This window comes from Salmo salar, chromosome ssa17, assembly GCF_905237065.1.
Source record: "Salmo salar chromosome ssa17, Ssal_v3.1, whole genome shotgun sequence".
NCBI classification, from domain to species: Eukaryota; Metazoa; Chordata; class Actinopteri; order Salmoniformes; family Salmonidae; genus Salmo; species Salmo salar.
This window is the reverse complement of record NC_059458.1, coordinates 63,333,592-63,354,006: the sequence shown is the minus strand read 5'-3', so window position 1 is coordinate 63,354,006 and position 20,415 is coordinate 63,333,592. Positions and strand designations below refer to the sequence as shown.

At 44.0% G+C, this 20,415-nt stretch overlaps 1 protein-coding gene across 2 annotated transcripts in view; it reads left to right on the top strand.

Annotated features, from left to right (window-relative positions):
- Positions 1–364: 364 nt before the first annotated feature.
- The window catches only part of lin7a (lin-7 homolog A (C. elegans)), a 31,709-nt gene continuing 11,658 nt past the window's right edge, over positions 365–20,415 (top strand). For both annotated transcript variants that reach the window (XM_014153441.2, XM_014153442.2), the window contains exons 1-3: positions 365–572; positions 13,073–13,191; positions 19,009–19,080. In XM_014153441.2, the coding sequence (XP_014008916.1) occupies positions 536–572; positions 13,073–13,191; positions 19,009–19,080 (228 nt within the window). In that variant the 5' untranslated portion in view covers positions 365–535. The remainder of the gene's footprint in view (positions 573–13,072; positions 13,192–19,008; positions 19,081–20,415) is intronic.

Sequence of the window (20,415 nt, the reverse complement as noted above, 5' to 3'; positions counted from 1 at the left end):
ATTAGTAAAGGCAACAGAGATACAGAGAGAGCCCAGCCCAGAGCCAGTTCCTGTCTATGCATGGGTCTCTTTTCTACAGTACTATAAACATGGGGATGAATCTATAAACCCTTCATCATCTGCGGTTCTACGCCATCATTGAAACCTGTTTATCACTTTGTGGTTACTGTAGACTACTATATCAGCCTGAGGCCGCAGGACAACAAAAATCCCCTGCCATGAGCACCCCTGCCTATGAAATTGTCCGTGAATAATTCAATATCAATAATAATGTTCATATCAGCTATTCAATTGGGCTATAGGTCAATCCAGGCACATCCACTCTCAATTATTTGCATAAAGATATTTATCCCGCGGTTGTTCGGTTTGACAGGACCATTGGGTCAGTCCGATGAGGCAGCAGCGCGGGAGGTAATCCCCTCTCCCTTCCAGCCACTCCCACCGACGGGCTCTGTGCTCTCACTCGCCGGTTTAGCTTGAGTTGCTTCAGATGCTGCAGCTACCGTAGTCGCTCTATCTCCCCATAACAGCAGTCATGGCGACAGAGGTCCAACCGCTCACTCTGGATCGAGGTAAGACGCACAACCGTCGGATTCGCTTTCTTGTTGAATTATTTATGGTTCCCGAAACTTGAGCGAACGATGCATTGGCGGACCACCTTTAAGTTGAAACTACTATATGCTATTATTTCAATTTTACATTTGTCAGCTTATATTTCTCTCTCGCTGGATACCGTTATTTGCTGGGAATAAAATGCCTGGACCGTTTGGTGCGCACTCTGCAAAATTGGATAAAACGGCTTAATTAAATAATGCTGTTCAGCAATATTATAACAAATGTGTTATTAACGCAGAGTATTACATCCCACTGCTTATGAATAGAGTGCATTATCTCTGTTATGTAACATTCAGTAGAATATTATCTCGCTGTATTCTTCACTTCGTGATTGGGAGAAATAATTCATTGGGCGCAGGAATCCAATCACGCGTAAATACTTACTTCTCTGGATAACCGACAAGTTTTGGATGGGTAGGCGTAAGAATAGATAACAAACAGCTTTTATAATTGGTTTATATTTAGCTTGAATCCAATGGTAACTTGGACAGTAATAACAGGGTACAGGTCTTCACCCCATAGCATACCTGTTGTCGGCAGTGAAAAATGAATTCACCTGCGGCATTATTCTAAAAGGAAGGATGAGTTCACAATGTAGTCTACCTTTAGCCTACGTCATATTTTGGAGTAGTAATAGGCCTACTTGCACGCGGACTTCAGGTGATATTGCTTTCCTACAGTAGCCTGCCTGTCCAATGATAACAGATGTGTCACAGCATGATTGGAGGTCATGTGATAAAATATGATTTTATGAGCGCATCATTCAGATGTCATCATTCAACCACCACCGAGATTTCCATTTGTTCCATGTAGCCTACCTATTTTTTTCTGATAGCTCCTGGCTATTGTTTCATTTTGATATTCAAAATGGGGACTATGGGGAAATCAGATTAAATGTGTAGCCTACGTTTTAGGCTGTAAATATGTAGCCTATAGAGTGCTTAAAACGGATCCGGTGGTGAAATGCATTAGTGTGGCTGCATGACACAAACGAAAGGGGGTGGTGTTAAAAATAGAGAAAGAGGATACATCTGGGGAAAGTAATGGGCATGGCCCCACTTTGAATGATTGCCACAACAGTCAGTGACAGTAGGAACAACTGTAAACACCTTGGAATAATCAACTCACAGGAATGTAGAAGGCAAGAGGATATAAACATCTGTCTAAATTGGAAAATTACAAATGGTGACCTCTCTACGTTGTGTTGACCACAGCATTGAGCATGAGTAATCGAACCTGGTTGTTATCATGAAGTATGGAATGAATGTAAACCGACCGAGGATCATCATCGAGTGACCTGTCTTTATGCCCAAGGAATAATGGATAATATAACGGTTTTATTCCCATTTTATAAAAATTTGCTCATTTTGAATGATTTACAGTTAATTCAATGCTCAGTGGCAATTGGATTCATTTATTGCGTGACTGCAGCAACTGAAAGGGGCTCTATATGAGTCAAACGTCTTCACATACTGTATATGAGCTGTGTGTGCAAGGGCAAAAACATGATACAGGGCAAAATGATAAACAAGAAGCTCTGCTCCATTTCCTCCCACCATCATCAGTTCAAAGAATTCAGTAATTAGGGGAAGGAACATTTCTGGCATTGAGATTCTATTGATAAACAGGTCATTCATTATATGACACATTGGGGAAGTTTTTTTCTCCCCAGTTAAACTGAAATAAAAATGCCAGTATAGGCTACTTGTCACGGCTGTTTAAAGGATCGGACCAAAGCACAGAATGGTTGAAGTTCCACATATTTATTATTACCGTGAAACGTTGCAATACACCAAATACTTGAAAGAACAAAACAACAAAACCGTGACGCAGAGAGAAATACACACTACTGAAAAATTAACAACCCACAACCACAAGTGGAAAAACCCCCTACTTAAATATGATCTCCAATTAGAGACAACGAGGACCGGCTGCCTCTAATTGGAGATCATCCAACAACCCCAACATAGAAATAGAAACCTAGAAAAACCACATAGAAACAGATAACAAGAAAACCACACCAAAACACCCCCTGTCACGCCTTGACCTACTCTACTATAGATAATGACATCTTACAAGGGTCAGGACGTGACAGTACCCCCCCCCAAAGGTGCAGACTCCGAATGCAACCAAAAAAAACAACCTCAAAACACAAAGGGAGGGTAGGGAGGGTGACAAATGTCTATGGCAGCTCTAGTGCTAAACCCAGAACCTTACTATCCCGCCGATCCTCCAGCAGCGGAGGTGGCTCCGGTTCAGGCCGTAACCCCCGTTCCACCCGCAGATCCCTCCGCTTCTGTAACACCGGACCGTGGATCGTTATCGGAGGAATCGGATTGTAGATCATTACCGGAAGCTCTGTGCTGCAGACCGCCACTGGAGGCTCTGGGCTACAGGCCGCTGCTGAAGACTCTGGGCTGCAGGCCGCCGCTGAAGACTCTGGGCTGCAGGCCGCCGCCGCTAAAGGCTCTGGGCTGCAGACCGCCGCTGAAGACTCCGGGCTGCAGACCATCGCTGAAGGCTCCGGACTGGGAAGCGTCGCTGGAGGCTCCGGACTGAGGAGCGTCGCTGAAGGCTCCGGACTGGGGAGCGTCGCTGGAGGCTCCTGACTGGGGAGCGTCGCTGGAGGCTCCGGACTGAGGAGCGTCGCTGGAAGCTCTGGACTGGGAATGCACACTGGAATCCTGATGCGTGGGACTGGCATGGGTGGTGCCAGACTGGTAACACACACCTCAGGACGAGTGCAGGGAGCAGGAACAGGACACTCCGGACTGGGCATGAGCACTGGAGGTCTGATGCGTGGGACTGGCCTAGGTGGCGCCAGACTGGTAACACGCACCTCAGGGCGAGTGCAGGAAGGAGGCACAGGACGTACTGGGCTATGGAGGCGAACTGGAGACCAGGAATGCTGAGCAGGCCTACTCCTTCCTGGCTGAATGCCAATCTTAGCCCGACACCGGTGAGGAGCGCACCGGGCTGTGAGTGCATATGGGCGATATAGTGCGCATCACACCGTAACCCGGTGCTTGTTCAGTCACTCGCTCCTCAGCACGCCCGCTCCGCAGCGCTCTTAATGCCAGCACCTCTCTCCGGAATCTTGCGTCGAACTCCGCGCTCGACTCCCTGACTGGCTCCGGTTCACTCCTCAGCTCTCCCCGGTAAGCACTGGAAGTTGGCTCAGGTCTCGCCCCTGACAATGCCAAGCTCCCCGTATGCCCCCCCAAAATGATTTTTTGGGGCTGCCTCTCACTCTTGCCTCTTGGTGGATATAGCGCCTCGAAGTATCGTCGCTCCATTTTTGCTGCCTCAATTTCCTCCCTCGGGCGGCGATACTCCCCAGCCTGCCTCCAGGGTCCTTTCCCATCCAAAATCTCTTCCCAAGTCCATTCCTCCAGCTGATCCCTACCATGCTGCTTGGTCCTTTTGTGGTGGATTGTTCTGTCACGGCTGTTTAAAGGATCGGACCAAAGCGTAGAATGGTTGAAGTTCCACATATTTATTATTACCGTGAAACGTTGCAATACACCAAATACTTGAAACAACAAAACAACAAAACCGTGACGCAGAGAGAAATACACACTACTGAAAAATTATCAACCCACAACCACAAGTGGAAAAAACCCCTACTTAAATATGATCTCCAATTAGAGACAACGAGGACCGGCTGCCTCTAATTGGAGATCATCCAACAACCCCAACATAGAAATAGAAACCTAGAAAAACCACATAGAAATAACAAGAAAACCACCCAAAAAACACCCCCTGTCATGCCCTGACCTACTCTACTATAGAAAATGACATCTTACAAGGGTCAGGACGTGACACTACTCAACCCTTTTCATTTGGTTTGCATAGGTAGACTAGTGAGTCAGAGCCTCTATCATTTCAGAGAGAAGATTCCACCAAGAGGCAAGAGTGAGAGGCATGTATCCACATGCTCTGCACAGTAGCATTAAGTGGTCACTGCCCCGCAGCAGTGATCATGTAGGGGATCATAATGATAGCTTTACAGGGGCTGTTATTGTCTTTGCACAGAGTCCTTTGTCACTGCTGCCAATAGCGAAGAAACACTAATTTATATTGAAAAGAAGCCTGTTTTTTTTGTTAAAAGCAGGATGTGTTAGGAATTTGTCACACACACACAAAGAGGCGGGAAACTCAGGTCATGACTGCACTTCCTGCTATTGTCTCAGGAAATGACTCAAATGCCACTGTTCTGTGGAGAAACAGCCTGTGTTGGAACCTCCCTGCTCATGTCACCAAAGTTCTCCTTAAATGATTGACTCTCATTCAAACACTAACCGGCTCCAGGCATGCCAAGAATATTGATATTGATAGATACTGAGAGAGTTCTCATCAACTGTGTGCCATGAAGTCCTAATAATATCAGTCAGGCTGAGGCTGTACAGTAATCACAGTGAAATGTGTTAGTGCTCTTTCTGCCACATATTTTCAGATGGAGAGGCATTTGAGGCCTTTGTGAGCAGAATTCTTATCTATTTGCTGATTGACACAGATGGTCAAACAGGTTTCTGTGCTGTCTGAAATTACAGTGGATTTACTAAGAGGCCAAACATCGAGGGAGAGCAGAAGCATGAAATCTGGAAGTCAATACTTTTTTGATGCTCTCCGTGCATGATTTATTGCCATAATAAATATAGAACAACCGCACATTTCCTTGCAAGTTATCACTGATCCATTGCTTGAGTCTATTCACAGGGGAGAAAGGGCAACAAACTATAGCCTACTCCGGGTCCTAAGCATGTTGTCTCGCCATACTGCAGACAGGCTTTGCTTGGCTTGCAGAGGTCACTGGGTTTGTTCATTGTTGCGCAGCAACCTTCCTCTTGTACCTTGCTTTGGGTGATAACAGAGAGGAGGGATTACAGGTGAGGTGAACAGCCAGCTCAGCAATTTCATCAATGGAGAGCTATTTAGAATGGCACAGCTCTGGGTAAGCTCTCATTAGAACCACATTGAAAGGACATTTCATTTGTTTGGGATGGACATCTGCCAGGTAATCAGTCAGAGGAAGGGAGACAAAAACAAAGTTCATAGTGTTATCTGCTTCTGCCTTAGATGGCCTCCATCAGGGCTCATTAGCCTAAGAGTGATTTATTTTCCCACTATAGTCAGGAATGTCACGGCAGGGCCATATAGTGTTAATTCACTCGGCTTATGGGGGGATTGATAAAGTGAGGTGCGTCCATTTTAAAAGCTCTCCTGTTGAGGAGCTGGCCTTGTGTCTGGCAAGCCCCTGCTGGCCTGTTCCTCTACTCATCCAGAGAATGAGCACAGTAGAGGTTTTTGTGTGGTAATTTCAGCGTGGTTGCCAATGGCATAAAGGATACGCGGGTCAAACTGGGAAGTGGCAGATGGCATGGCCTCTCCGGGGCAATTTATTCTGGCATGTGAAATTCAGCCATTCTGGTAGTGACTGTTTTAGGGCACTGATCTAGGAAACATTACATGTGGGAGTGAGGAGTAGCTCAGACTAGTCTTGAATCAATCAGCTATGAAAAGTTTCTCTATTAGGACCTTCGACGTCCCAGTAGAGATGGAGAAGATGCACCTGCATTGTAGTCTCTGTTTTCATCAGCACCATGTCTTAATGAGCCAGCTGAGTTAATTGGACATGCCTATTTACACCTCACAGCACGTGCAGATATTGGAAAATATATTCTAGTCAGCTATGCCCTCTATTATCAACAGGGCAATTATGTGAGGATATTGGAGCACTGCCCAGTTATGCAAACAGCTCAAAATCATGTTTAGCCTCTTACTCAAGTGTAGAAAGCAGTGAAGTACTCATTGTTTAATACTGCGGCATCGAAAGGCTTGGACCCCTGGAAGAGTGAAATAACCTGTGCCTAAGGCAGGACAGCACAGACCTGGTGTGTTTCAGCACAGCAGCATTGCTAGCTGTTTGTTGTGGTCTTCACATTTATTTATGACACATCCACAGTGATGGCCACATTGGTAGATACAGTCATCAGAGTAGAGCAGAAAGTGAACTCAGTGTACTTGAAAGGCTGACTCATTCTGGAACTGGTGACTGTTTTAGACACCATTGTCACGTTTGTTGTTTGAAGGCGCGGACAAAGGCGCAGCGTGTGTATAGTTCCACATTTTATTATAACTGTGAAACTATGCAAGACATACAAATAAACTAATAAACAAAACAACAAACCATGACGAAGAGGTGCAACATACACTAACTCAAAATAATCTCCCACAAAACCTAGTGGGAAAAACAATAACTTAAATATGATCCCCAATTAGAGGCGATAACCAGCTGCCTCTAATTGGGAATCATACAAAAACCCCAACATAGAAAAAAGAAACTAGAACCAACATAGAAATACATAAACTAGACAAAAAACCCAACATAGAAAAAAGAAACCAGAACCAACATAGAAATAAATAAACTAGACAAAAACCACTGTCAAGCCCTGACCTACTCTACCATAGAAAATAAAAGCTTTCTATGGTCAGGACGTGACAACCATGCTGTTTATAGTTTGAACGTTGTATTTGATCAACATAATACCATCATTTCTGTGGTCGTCCGTCATTGATTCAATTTTAGGAAATCTCAAGGTGACACATACACAGTTATGTATATTATAGATTTATCACTAAATGTCTTTACATTGTCAGTCACAGAAACAGATTTATCACTAAACGTCTTTACATTGTCAGTCACAGAAACAGACTATAGTAGGCTAATAGCTTATTAGATACACACTATTAATTAATTGATTCCTCTTGGAAATGGCTCTTTAGAGGACACTGCTTTCAGTAACACTTCAACAGCACTTTCAGAATATTTCTCTCCCAAAGTTGGGCACCCTCTAAAACACCTTCATTGTTGCCTTAGAACATGAATTAGAATGAGCATAAATCTTTTATTTGCTGGCTGCCTCAAGAAATCTTTCCCACAAAGAATTCAGATATTATTTATATTGGCCTTTGTTTTATTGCTTTTATTTCTGTCTTTATTACTGTTAGGGACACATACATAGGCCCATTAGGAATGTATTCATACGTACACTGGAGGACGTACAGTATCATTTTGGTTCAAGTTGGCCACAGTGATTTCAGTTAACAGTAAGTTTGCTTCACTCTCTGTTGTAATTGGAGACGGATGATAAACCTTTCAAATAGAGAAATGTGTCATTACCCAGTCAGGAGTGATTGTTGAAATAGAAAATGGTAGATGAGAGCCCTATGTGACCGCTCCAAAGAACACGTCTCATTACTTTCAGCTCATCCAATCAGGCAATGGTAATGTGTTCTCACTGCTGTGTGGCAAAGAGAAGTTAAACTAGGTCAAATGTTTTGCAAGTAGCATCAATGTTCCAGACTACTCAATGCATAGCAATGTACTGGTGTTTCATACTTTATTTAGTTATAGAATACTGATGAAGACAAGAAACATGCCTCCCCAACTTCACAGATTGAATTAATGTAAATTAGAAGTTGTATGTTTAACTTTTAGGAACCATTGTTTTGTATCCCATCTCTTGCTCCCATCCTTAATTACACCTCCAATAAGAGCAGCAGTATCACCTTGACACCTTTGTCTTCCCTTGAAAATATGTGTCAAATGAAACAGGATTTTAAAAAAATTTTGCAAACAGTGCTCATGCCTTGCAGATGTTCTAATGGCAACATTGATTTGCCGTTGTTTCGGCATTAAAGCTGAACATACAGTAACTGCTCTTTGAATATTTTCATTTTGTGGAGGAGGGTTGAGTCCCACAGATGTTGCACACATCTGGACCCCCTGAGTCCATCTCTAGAGTTGGTGATGCGCCAAGGGGGCTGAAGTCTCATTGGAGTGTGGAGAAGAGGAACGACCAGGAGAATGCTAATGACTTAGTAGTTGAGTGAATTCCCTCCACTGACTTCCATTGGTTTCAAGTGAATCCATCTCAGTGGAGTGAGGAAATCCAAAGAGAGGCGATCTGTAAGCCTACAGGACTGGTATCCTGGGGCTTCACTGAGCCACGTTCTTTTAATGAAGTGGAATAGAGAGAGAGAGGGCCAGATCCATGCATACTCTCAAGTTCCTCTCTCAGATGGGTTGGAGTGTAAGTTAGTAAGGCAGGCCAGGATGGTGTTGGCTGACTGTGTGTTACCCTCCAGATGTACTGTAGTTATTCATGGAGCGGCTCCGGCTTGGTAACAGGCCACGCCATGTGGGCGGTGAGGCTATTCTTGGTGGTGTGTAGAGCTACTCTTACAGAGCAGTTTGCCTTTTTATTAGCATTGTAGGCTGAGGGACAGTAACACGGAACCCAAACCGGCTGCGCGAGTGCGCCATCGTGCATGAATTTATTTTATCCCCCCACACCAAACGCGATCAGAACACACAGGTTAAAATATCAAAACAAACTCTGAACCAATTACATTAATTTGGGGACAGGTCGAAAACCATTAAACATTTATGGCAATTTAGCTAGCTAGCTTTCACTTGCTAGCTAATTTGTCCTATTTAGCTAGCTTGCTGTTGCTAGCTAATCTGTCCTGGGATATAAAGATTGAGTTGTAATTTTACCTGAAATGCACAAGGTCCTCTACTCTGACAATTAATCCACACACAAAACGGTCAACCGAATCGTTTCTAGTCATCTCTCCTCCTTCTAGGCTTTTTCTTCTCTGGACGTTATATTGCGTTTGGCAACTTTCATAAATTAGGTGCATTACCGCCAACGACCTCGTTCGTCTTTCAGTCACCCATGTGGGTATAATCAATGAGGAGATGGCACGTGGGTACCTGCTTCTATAAACCAATGAGGAGATGGGAGAGGCAGTACTTGCAGCGCGATCTGCATCACAAATAGAACTGACTTCTATTTCAGCCCTTGGCAACGCAGACGCTTGTTGGCACGCGCGAGCAGTGTGGGTGCAATAATTGAATAATATAGATTTCTAAATTTATTTTGCAACGCTCGCGCACGCGAAGCGAGCGGTGTAGTCAGGGTATAACGTTGATGCTAGTGGTGGTGTAGCTCAATATGACCATGGTTTTACTGGTCTGTGTGTGTCTACATAGCCAACTATAAGGTCAGATTAGTAAGGACTTAAGGTCTCACTTGGTCTCCTAGGTGATGTGGCTGAATGCACCACGCAGGGATTTGATGTGACGCGTCATTGTAACGCGTCTTATTTGGGAGTCGTTGCAGACAAAGCTATGTGGGTGTGACATAACTCTGTACCTGGATTCCCGTAGTTATTGAAACGGCAAATCACCCTGGGCTGCCAAGCAAATCTTATACCCCGGGGGTTTATACCCCTTAGATCACACACAGAGGAAACCATTTGATGTCTCACTCAGTCCTCACACCGTAGACAAAATACAGGATTTCAGCAGAAATGCCTGACGTAGGCAGCTCGTCACAGGAATGGATGGTGTTCTATTACTGCTGCATGTTTATACCAATTATCACACAACACTATCCACGGTCTGTCCAAGATATTCTGTCCACAAATAGCCATCTACATATTGAAACAAATCGACACGACAGTGCTTGCAGAGTGGATGAGCTAGCAGACCAAGGGAAGCAGTGTGGATGATGGGCATGATATGTGTCACGATGCAGCAAATGAAATGCAACTGCTTGAGAGGGGAGGCTTTATGACCTATTACCTGTCATAACTCTAGGAGCAGGAGGGCCTCTGCTGGGGTGTAGCCTCATCACTGGTCTAGGGGGATAACAACTGTCACATCTGGTAGCAACAATACCTATTCACTGCTGGTGTGTTGGCTGACTGGGCTCAGACACTGGACAGTCTGAATAGGGGTGATGGGGCAGGACATTTATGGCCTCGTAACGGTATTTGCGATTTTTTTTATATTCAAATGAAGGTCTCAAATTACTGCCTTTGACTGGTTGTAGCCTAAAACTTTTCTGGACTTTTCCGGACTGCCAGATCTTCTTCTCTTTCTCCTTTCAAACAACTTGATACCCAGTCGAAATCCTTCCATTTAGCAACCAAACACGGTTAGCTTTACTTTTACAAAATAGCTTCTTAGCCTATAACCCAGTTTATTTCAAAGAATGTATTTATTTAATTCCCCAGACCGAAGTTGAAAGCCAAACTACTTGAAAGTGGTGCTGAACAGGTGGAGAATCCCATTGTTTTTGATCAGTGTAGCGTCAAAGTACAAAAACTGACCCCTGAAATATCCCATCTATAAGCAAAAATCTTTTAGAAATCTTAATCTTTGAAGCGTTGCTTGATGTCGGAGGCATCATCAGAGACCTTGACGTGGATGAAGAAATTGGTGCTAATGAGCAAATGAGAGCAGGCAACAGCTCTCTTGATCTGGCCCTGACCTCGCTATAATGAGCAATAAACACTCATAAAACTACCCAGGCTGCTTGGAATAATACCAGCAGATTACTGGCCACTCATTAGTGCAAAGCTATCTCTGTTTTTACAGATATGGTACAGAATATTGTACAACCTCATTCACCTTACTTAGGGACTCATTGACGCTGATTAAATCTGATGGAAATTCTATACATTAGCTACATTACCATTGCAGAGCTCTGTTGCAGGGGTAATGTAAAGTAGTAATGAATACTGTTATATCCCTCCATACATAACTCACAGGTTCAGAGAAAAGTGTCCCCTTTCCTGTGTCCGACTCCCTATGGACCAGCTCTAATTCTGCTCTCGTCTCCCCGTAGTTTAGGGTTCTTGACAAAGTCTGACAGGTCAGGCAACAACCTTCCTCTAGGGTGGACTATACCACCCACACCGAGCCTCAGCCTAGACTTAGAGTGTTGGGCCAGTAACTGAAAGGTCGCTGGTTCGAATACCCGAGCCAACAAGGTGAAAAAAATCAGCCGATGTGCCCTTGAGCAAGGCACATAACCTTCATTTGCTCCAGGGGCGCCAAACTACTATGGCTGACCCTGTAAAAACTTACATTTCACTGCAGCTATCCAGTGTATGTGACAATAAAACATATATTTTTTGCACATCCTATAGAACATTCTATGCGATATTATCTTGGCTGACACTTGGCCATCATTACAGAAGATGCTGAGTGGAGTTGTGGAGTTAGGGTGATGAATGCCCTGTAAAGATCTCCCTGACAACACTTTGTGGCTTGCAGTAACCAATCCTGATGGAAATCGACCCCACCATTTCTTCTGTTCTTTGTCCATGTATACTTGTGTACTAATAGTAAAAGTTGTGCCCTTGTATGTCTGTTTGACTGCCTAATACTGGCACAAAACAAACCTGCCTAAACAACCACAGGTTCTACGTATGCAGTTCTCCCTCCTCTTACCTAGTTTGCCCTAGGTCTGTAAACGGTAATAGCTTTTCTGTCTCCTCTCTGCCTCACCGGGTTAAACTAGATTGTCTTCCGTCTCAGTCCAGCCTCCCTGGGTTCGGCGATAGGATTAGAAACATCGTCGGGAGTGTTTACCTCGCTCTGTTGGTGTGGTGCAGAACGTGGGGCTAGTTCAACACCAGGGTAATAGTGTTTAAGATGATTGTTTAGAATCCTTGCACTTAGCCTCTGTATACATTTGCTATTCCGATGTAGTTGGATATTTGTTGGATTAATAAAGTAGACTCACTTACCGACGTTTCATTTTCCACATCTAAGCTATATTATCAACTCCAAAACATCATCTTCCAATTTCCCTCCTGAGTGGCACCGTGTCACTGTGTTCAACATCAAGCTAGGTAGGAAAAATCTAATATCTGTAGTTGATTACAAGTGGTTTGATCATTTTCGAGCGACTCGCTGATTGCAAACTGTGTAGTTTGGTTTTTGCTCAAGGGATAAAGGGTTGACAGATGCACATTATCCACCAACTGCTTTTTATTTAGTTTCTTCTAAGACAACTGACCCAACGATTAGGCTGAGCATCAAATCCCTCCTCTCCCCTTCCAGCACGTACTCTCATTTCTATCATTTTTCCTGAAAAGAATCTGCTTTACTCTGGATTTCTTCAGGGAATGATAATTAGCAGTGGAGAGTTTAATAGACATAGGAGTCAAAGTCTTTAACTTAGGGCATCATGGGTTTGTTTTAAAAGGATCTAATGACCACGGTGCCCGCTCCTGCCAGGATTCGCTCGCTTTGAACGGAACGATTCTCTCCCTTGAAGTCCGCCCCCCATTTTCTCATGCATGGAGCAGGCCTAATGCTAACTACGCTGGGATTGCTTTCTCTCTCTCTCTCTTGATCCCCTTGGCCCTGACTCAGTTTTTTTCCATTATCCTCTCTATCGATTCGCTTCGGACTTCTTTTTCAAGGCTCTGCTGTTAATGTAATTCAATGGGGCATTTTTTCCCCTTCTTGTCCTCTCTCTCTCTCTCTCTCTCTCTCTCTCTCTCTCTCTCTCTCTCTGACTTTCTCCACCTCTCTCTACCTTTTCCTCTCCCTCTCTCCTCTGTCTTTCTTTCTCTCTCTCTCTGTCAGATGTGGCCAGGGCGATTGAGCTGCTGGAGAAGCTACAGGAGTCCGGGGACGTCCCGGGTCACAAGCTGCAGTCCCTGAAGTTAGTGTTGCAGAGTGAGTTCTGCACAGCCATTAGAGAGGTGAGTCGATTCCCCTGCACCACGGCCCCAGGGTCCTTTTGCTCCTGCCAACACAGGGAAATTGACCACAGGTGACTGATGGTTATTGTAATGAATAAATGTGGCTACACAACAATGCAGACTTTTAGGGGTGTTTTCCCAGACATGGTCAGCTCAGACACACAGACTGAAGAGTAAGAGGGCCATCCATACTCAGACTGAGGTCATCTAGTAGGAAATGTAATCTACTAGAGGGAATGTCAGAGAGGGCTGGCCCTTTCATTGGACAGCAGGATGAGAGAAGCCTGGCCTGGGAGTCAGGCAGAGACACTGGAGCCTGGTGCTGCCTGGTGGTGGGGGAGGCTTCATGTCTCTGCCAGGAGTAGCAGCTAGGCAGCACCCTACAGACTAGGTTACAACAGCTGGCCATTGAGAGGGAAAGAGCAAGAGAAACACTTCAACCACCAACAACACATCTAGTCACCAGGGAAACTAGAGAGGATCAGCTTGGATTGGTTGCAGAGGCTGACCGGCCATAGTTTCCAGTCAATTACGTCCTTGTGTGAGCTGACACTTTGCCACGGTGCAGAATGGCTCTTTCTCGTAGAGGAGCTGGAGAGTGAAGATGAGTGGTCGTGCCATGATGATGATTACTGTTATTACAGAGATCGTTATCAGCACATGCTGTTATGCTGCAACATTCAACAGCTGTGGCGTTCACGTCAGTGGTTATTGGATTAACAGCCTCCCAAGCCAATAAATGCTCCCATGTCTCTATGGAAGAGCAGAGAACATGGCATTTATGTGAATTGAGCAATACCTTGCCATGCGTGCCGTGTCGCATGTGTTTACAATCCAGCATGCGGTCACAACCCCTGTATTCACTTTTCTAACACATGCAAATTTTTCCATGCAAATTTTTCCCGGACAATGGATAGTGACGAGCATCGTAAAACAATTCCCTGCGGCTCGCTCTTAATACCCTGACATAGCAGGACTAGACTGCTGAGCCTCTTTGAGCTACATTGGTGAGTTAATTGTAATGTACTCACATTTGACCACATCTGACCCCTGTTCTGTGCTGTAATGTGTCTTGCAGATGGGAAATCTTTGTAGTTGAGAGAGCTGGTGATTCTAACCGAAAGGAGAGAGACTGTTTTTCTTCAAAACAACTTTATTATAATAAGATTTGCATAAATGAAGCAATCAATAACAATCACTCAACATCTGTTCCGTCCTGCATGTTTCCACACGTCTAAGTTGCTGTAGATTTTTAAAACAGAACGTCACATACTGCAGTCACACCTAAACGGCTCCTATCTGTACGCCCAGACAAATGACTAAGTCACACAAGACAAGCCTGTATCAGCAAAATACTCATGTATAACAATGGACAATTCTCCAAGTAAAAACAGCATAGTATGTTCAATTAAACAACATAGTAGGTCATTAAATCATTTCCTCCACAGCTATTACAGGAAGATTAAAGGTTGCTTCAGAGCCATGTAAAGATGCTCGGTATTGGGATTCACCTGCGTGTCATTTCATTAATGCGGATGACCTATTCTGCGTTAAGCTGGGGCCACCAGGTTTTACAATTGAGCGATTAGATTTGTTCCCGTCATCTCATATCTGCTGGTGAAGCTCATTTCATGGTCTGATGAGCAGACACAGAATCCCACAGACCAGGGTTGTTTGATCATGTCTCTACTGTAGAAAGTCACAGAGGTGATCCGGTTGAAAACCTTCTTCACAGTGTCAGTAGAATGTACAGCCACATGAATCAGCCTAGCTATGCGTGAGGGGGTTAGCTGGCTAACTGTTGATAGGGGAAATTGACGTGGGACGGACATGCCTGCTAAGGTGAAGACCCCCAATTACAGAGAGATGGAGTGAGGAGGAGCGTTGCTCTTCCAACCATGTCTATCAATGACATCTGTGAGCTCAGGGAAAGTCCCTGAATGAGTCGTCAGAGTCAATCTTCTTTGCAAATGGAAAGGGAAGGACACCAGGGAAGACGACTGGGAGCGCTAACCAGCTGGAAATGATGGACTTTATGATGATTTCCAGCCACTCTGTTAGCTTGACTTAAAGCGTTATGCATATCAAGAACTGGTCCTGATGAAAATCATCCGAGAGGCCCGAGCAAACGATTCAACCACACATGAAATCGAATCATGACTTTCATTAGTCACAAAACAATGCAGGTCATTTTTCCTTGCAAAAAAAAAAGGATAGTCTGTTCCAATGAACTGAATCAATTATGTGATCATAGAGTTGTAGTAGCCTGATGATAATGGAATAGTGCATGTGAATATGGGTCTCACTTTGAGTTCATATAAAGGAAAGGATTTGTGTGCCGCTCCGTTGAGAACAGACCTTAGTCTCCTACTACATTTACTGTGAGCTGAAGGCTGAAAGCCACTTCATTTAATTTTCTCTGCGTTTAATATTCTCTTTTTGTGTCATGCTGACAGAGCGAGGGAGGTCTGTGAATGAACAGTTATTAAATGCCGTTTCGCTTCTACCAAGTGACCCCTTTAAACTCTGTCAGCTAGAGAGAGGAGAAGGAGAGCTCTTCAAGCTCTCTCTCTCTCTGTCTCATCCTTCCCCATTTTGCTCTCCGCTCCCCGACTCAGTAGAGAGAGGGAGACGGTCGGGCGCCATGGTTACACGCGTCATGCCAGGCACCCTCCGGGCAGCTCTCTCCACTATCAGGCATTGTGGCGTCCTCGTAAGGCTGACGGTAGACTGGTAGCCCCCAGCCCATCAAGCACAATGAGCCTTCCACAGAGGTTAGATAGATCTGGGTTAATGAAAGCCTGCCGTGGTAAACGCCCAGTGAACCGGAGAGTCAGGAGAGAGAGAGAAGAGAGAGAGGGAGAGTATATTCAGGAGGGACAGGAAGAAAGTAGAGTTCAGAGGTAAAGATGGATGCATAGCAACAGGAGGGGGAATGAGGTAGAAATGATGCCTTCAGGAGTGCAAGTCTTTCAAATCTCTCTCTCTCACTCTCTCCTCTCTCTCCATCTCTCTCTCTGCCTGTTTCTCACTCTGTCTCTCTTTCTCTTTTTCTCTCTCACTCTCTTTCTACCTATCTGTATGTTCCCTGGAGCTTCACAACATCAACTGACTGTGAAAAGAAAACAGCAATTTGTTCCATGTTGTGACTGTTTTCTTTATGTTATTGGAGATTATTTTCCCCCAATGAATTATCAGAACAGAAGGTTATGTTCATTCATTAACAGTGTTGTCCGACTGAGTTCAACTGGGTTCATTAAGGTAAACCTAAAAAGCTCCAATATCTTATTTTTGTAAGTGAACTGCTTGCTCAAAACAAAATACAATTGATTTATTTTGTTGTTGGCTTGAGGTTATTATTTTATTTTAATATCAACCGACAGACTTTGTTTTTCATCAGTCAGATATACCTAGGCTACACGAAACCACTTGTTTTATTGTTGAAACACAGATGAAGCACTTTGAAGTCGCAAAGAGGCAAGGGCCTTTGTTTTGCTCCAGCTCATCATACAGAAATATTGAATGATGGTTGAGCCCAGAAAACACATGCTCTCCTTTGTAGAGAGCAGTGGCGGTTCTAGACCATTTCAACTGGAGGGCCAAGCTGGGGCCAGTTGTACTGTTAGAGGGGCCAGTTACATTAGACGTTGTTGTTGTCATATCGTTTTCTTCACTGCATTGCAGGCATTAGCAGGCAAAAGACCATGTTCATACTCATTAGTGTTCCGCGTTGCCACTGTCTAATAATGGATGTAAAAAAAGAACGATAGCAAAAAATTGTTATGTAAAAATTATTTCATACTCCACATTGAGGGGGGCCACAAGGGGGTCCAAAATTGTTGTCACAGGGGCACTGGCCCCGTATGGGGAATGTTAGGCCAATGTCTCATGTAATGTTCAACAATGCAACACTAATCAGAGAATTCAGAATGTTTCTAGTTGTTTCTGTTGGATCACCAGAGGAAGGTGTGATAATGTCATACTGTGCACTGGGGGTGGTATTGTAAATGGTGTTGATACAGTATGTCATGTTCTGTATAGAAACAACTCAAAATAGCTCTTTTCCACCTGAAAGCTTTCCATTGGCTCATAATGCTGACTCCTCTTTAGGGGAGGTTAGAACACACTGTAGATGTGGAAGAGGAGTTCCTGGAATTAAGGTCCCAAGATGGTGTTCAATATTGGATTTCAAAGAGTTGCTCAGCTGAAAAACAAAGTACTGCTTTTTGACTGTAACACCAGAGTTCCACTAGTGTATACACCCTTGTGTTTCCAAAGCTAGGGCCGACATTGAGGACTTGTGAAGTGCGGAGTCAACAACCTCTGCATAATCAAAACAGTTGCTTTGTGAGAAGGTGTTAAACATTGTTCACAGTTAGCCATTGTTATGTATTACTGAACAAAAATATGAACACAACATGTAAAGTGTTAGTTCAATGTTTCATGAGCTGAAATAAAAGATCCCAGAAATGTTTCATACGCACAAAAAGCTTATTTCTCTCAAATTCTGTGCATAAATTTGTTTACATCCCTGTTAGTGAGCATTTCTCCTTTGCCAAGATAATCCATCCACCTGACATGTTTGACATATCAGAAGCTGATTAAACAGCATGACGATTACACAGGTGAACCTTGTGCTGTGGACAATAAAAGGCCACTCTAAAATGTGCAGTTTTGTCACACAACACAATGCCACAGATGTCTCAAGTTTTGAGGGAACGTGCAATTGGCATGCTGACTGCAGGAATGTCCACCAGAACAGTTGTCAGAAAATGTAATGTTCATTTCGTGTTGTTTTGAGAATTTAGCTGTACGTCTCACACCGCAGACCATGTGTGACCCAGGATCTCCACATCCGGCTTCTTCACCTGTGGGATTGTCTGAGACCAGACACCTGGACAGCTGATGAAACTGAGGAGTATTTCAGTCTGTAATAAAGCCTTTTTGTGAGGAAAAACTAATTCTGATTGGCAATTCCTTTCTCCCCAGTGGTTGGGCCTGGCTCCAAAGTGCCCTCCCAGGCCCACCCATGGCTGCGCCCTTGCCCGCACCCCTACCCAGTCATGCGAAATCCATAGATTAGGACCTAATGAATTTATTTGAATTGACTGATTTCCTTATATGAACTGTAACTTTGTTGCATGTTGCATTTATATTTTTGTTCTGTATATAAATAATGCCCGAAAAGCCTGTCTTGGCCCCAAGTCAGGACAGGTCCACTGAGGCCATGGCCCAGTGAATATCAGGAGCTGGGTCGTGGAGCTGGAAACAGAAAAATCTGAGACTTTTTGGTAAACCAGGGTAAATCCTCAGTGGAAATTCACCTACAGTACCAAGAGTCTTAGCTCCACTCTCTACTCTGTTCCAAACTCCACTCTCTTCAGTTTATTTACTCAGTGCCATGTGTTACCCACATGAGAGAAAACCAAAAGGGGTAGTAGTGCCACACCACAGTGTCCTATGAGTATTTTGTACTAATCGTCGTAGGGACCAGATGTTTGAGCAGCCTTAAGGGCAGTAAGTAGCAGGAGGAAGCAGGACCAGGTGCCAAATAGTGTGCAGTTTATTAACAGTGAAAGGTGGATCCAGGTGGATGAAGAAATCCAATGAATATCTACATAATCTACGAAGGTATTTGCAAAAATAAACTCTCTCAAAATACAGGTTTGAATAGAAATCAAAAACCTAAGCCTACCAACTACCAAGTCTGGTAGCCTATGACGTGGATTGAACATGCAAGGGACTTGGAGAAATGTTGCAGAAAATTCAAAAGTACTGAGAAAATACACTCATGGTTTGTCCATTTTTCTCTTTCAGGTGTACCAGTACATGCATGAAACAATCACAGTCAATGGCTGTCCGGAGTACCAGGCACGGGCTACAGCGAAGGTGAGCAACATACTCTAATCTCAGACTGTATTGACCAAACTTGAGGCTGAAAAATACTGTACAATGTAGCCTAGATACAAAAACACCCATCATGTCTCCATCAGATGATCAAAGACTGGAGCAGGTTTGGTGTACAATGAATTACTCATTAGCAGACCTTGGATGTAAACACTTGAGAGGTTCTACCAATGAGTCCCTCCACCACCACTCATTCATATTCCTTCTGAGGAGAGCTTCTTTTGTGTAGGAGAATAAAGAAAGCAGACATCTAACAGTGAAAGGGGGACAGGAAAAGAGGGAATCAAGAGGGGGGGTGAGATGAGAGGGAGAAGTGCATTGCAGTCCTCTCTCCCAGTGTTACCAATACATCAGAGAGGGAGTGAAGAAGAGGTGGGGCAACGTAGGGAGGTACACACACTGACTGATACAGTTGGCTGCTCCTTCCAGAGACTGCTGCCCCCATCTTCTTACACGGCCTGGGCACACAGAGGAGTAGGACATAGATTGATTGACAACACTGGGCAAGCAGGATGAATAGATAACTAGGGCCGGTGTGGAATACAATTCCAAAGGGCGCTTTTTTTTGTCAGCGAAACATAATCTCTTCAATCGCCAATGCTCTGCAAATCTTTGACTATGGTTCAGTCCCTTTCTAAAGGAGTAGTAAACAGGGTAACTTTTTTATGACTTTCATCAGACTGTGGATTGTGTTGTGAATTTCCATCTTGGATGGAAGGACATACAGTTGACATACAGTTGAAGTCGGAAGTTTACATACACCTTAGCCAAATACATTTAAACTCAGTTTTTCACAATTCCTGACATTTAATCCTAGTAAAAATTCCCTGTCTTAGGTCTGTTAGGATCACCACTTTATTTTAAGAATGTGAAATGTCAGAATGATTTATTTCAGTTTTTATTTCTTTCATCCCATTCCCAGTGGGTCAGAAGTTAACATACACTCAATTAGTATTAGGTAGCATTGCCTTTAAATTGTTTAACTTGGGTCAAATGTTTTTAGTAGCCTTCCACAATCTTCCCACTATAAATTGGGTGAATTTTGGCCCATTCCTCCTGACATAGCTGGTGTATCTGAGTCAGGTTTGTAGGCCTCCTTGCTCGCACACGCTTTTTCAGTTCTGCTCACAAATTCTCTATAGGATTGAGGTCAGGGCTTTGTGATGGCCACTCCTGTCACGGCTGTCGTAGTGATGAGACCAAGGCGCAGCGGGTTGCGTGCTCAACATATTATTTATTAAAGATGTGAACACGAAAAAACAAGAAAATACAGAAACACGACAGGAACAGTTTTGCATGCTAACAAAACGCAGTGCA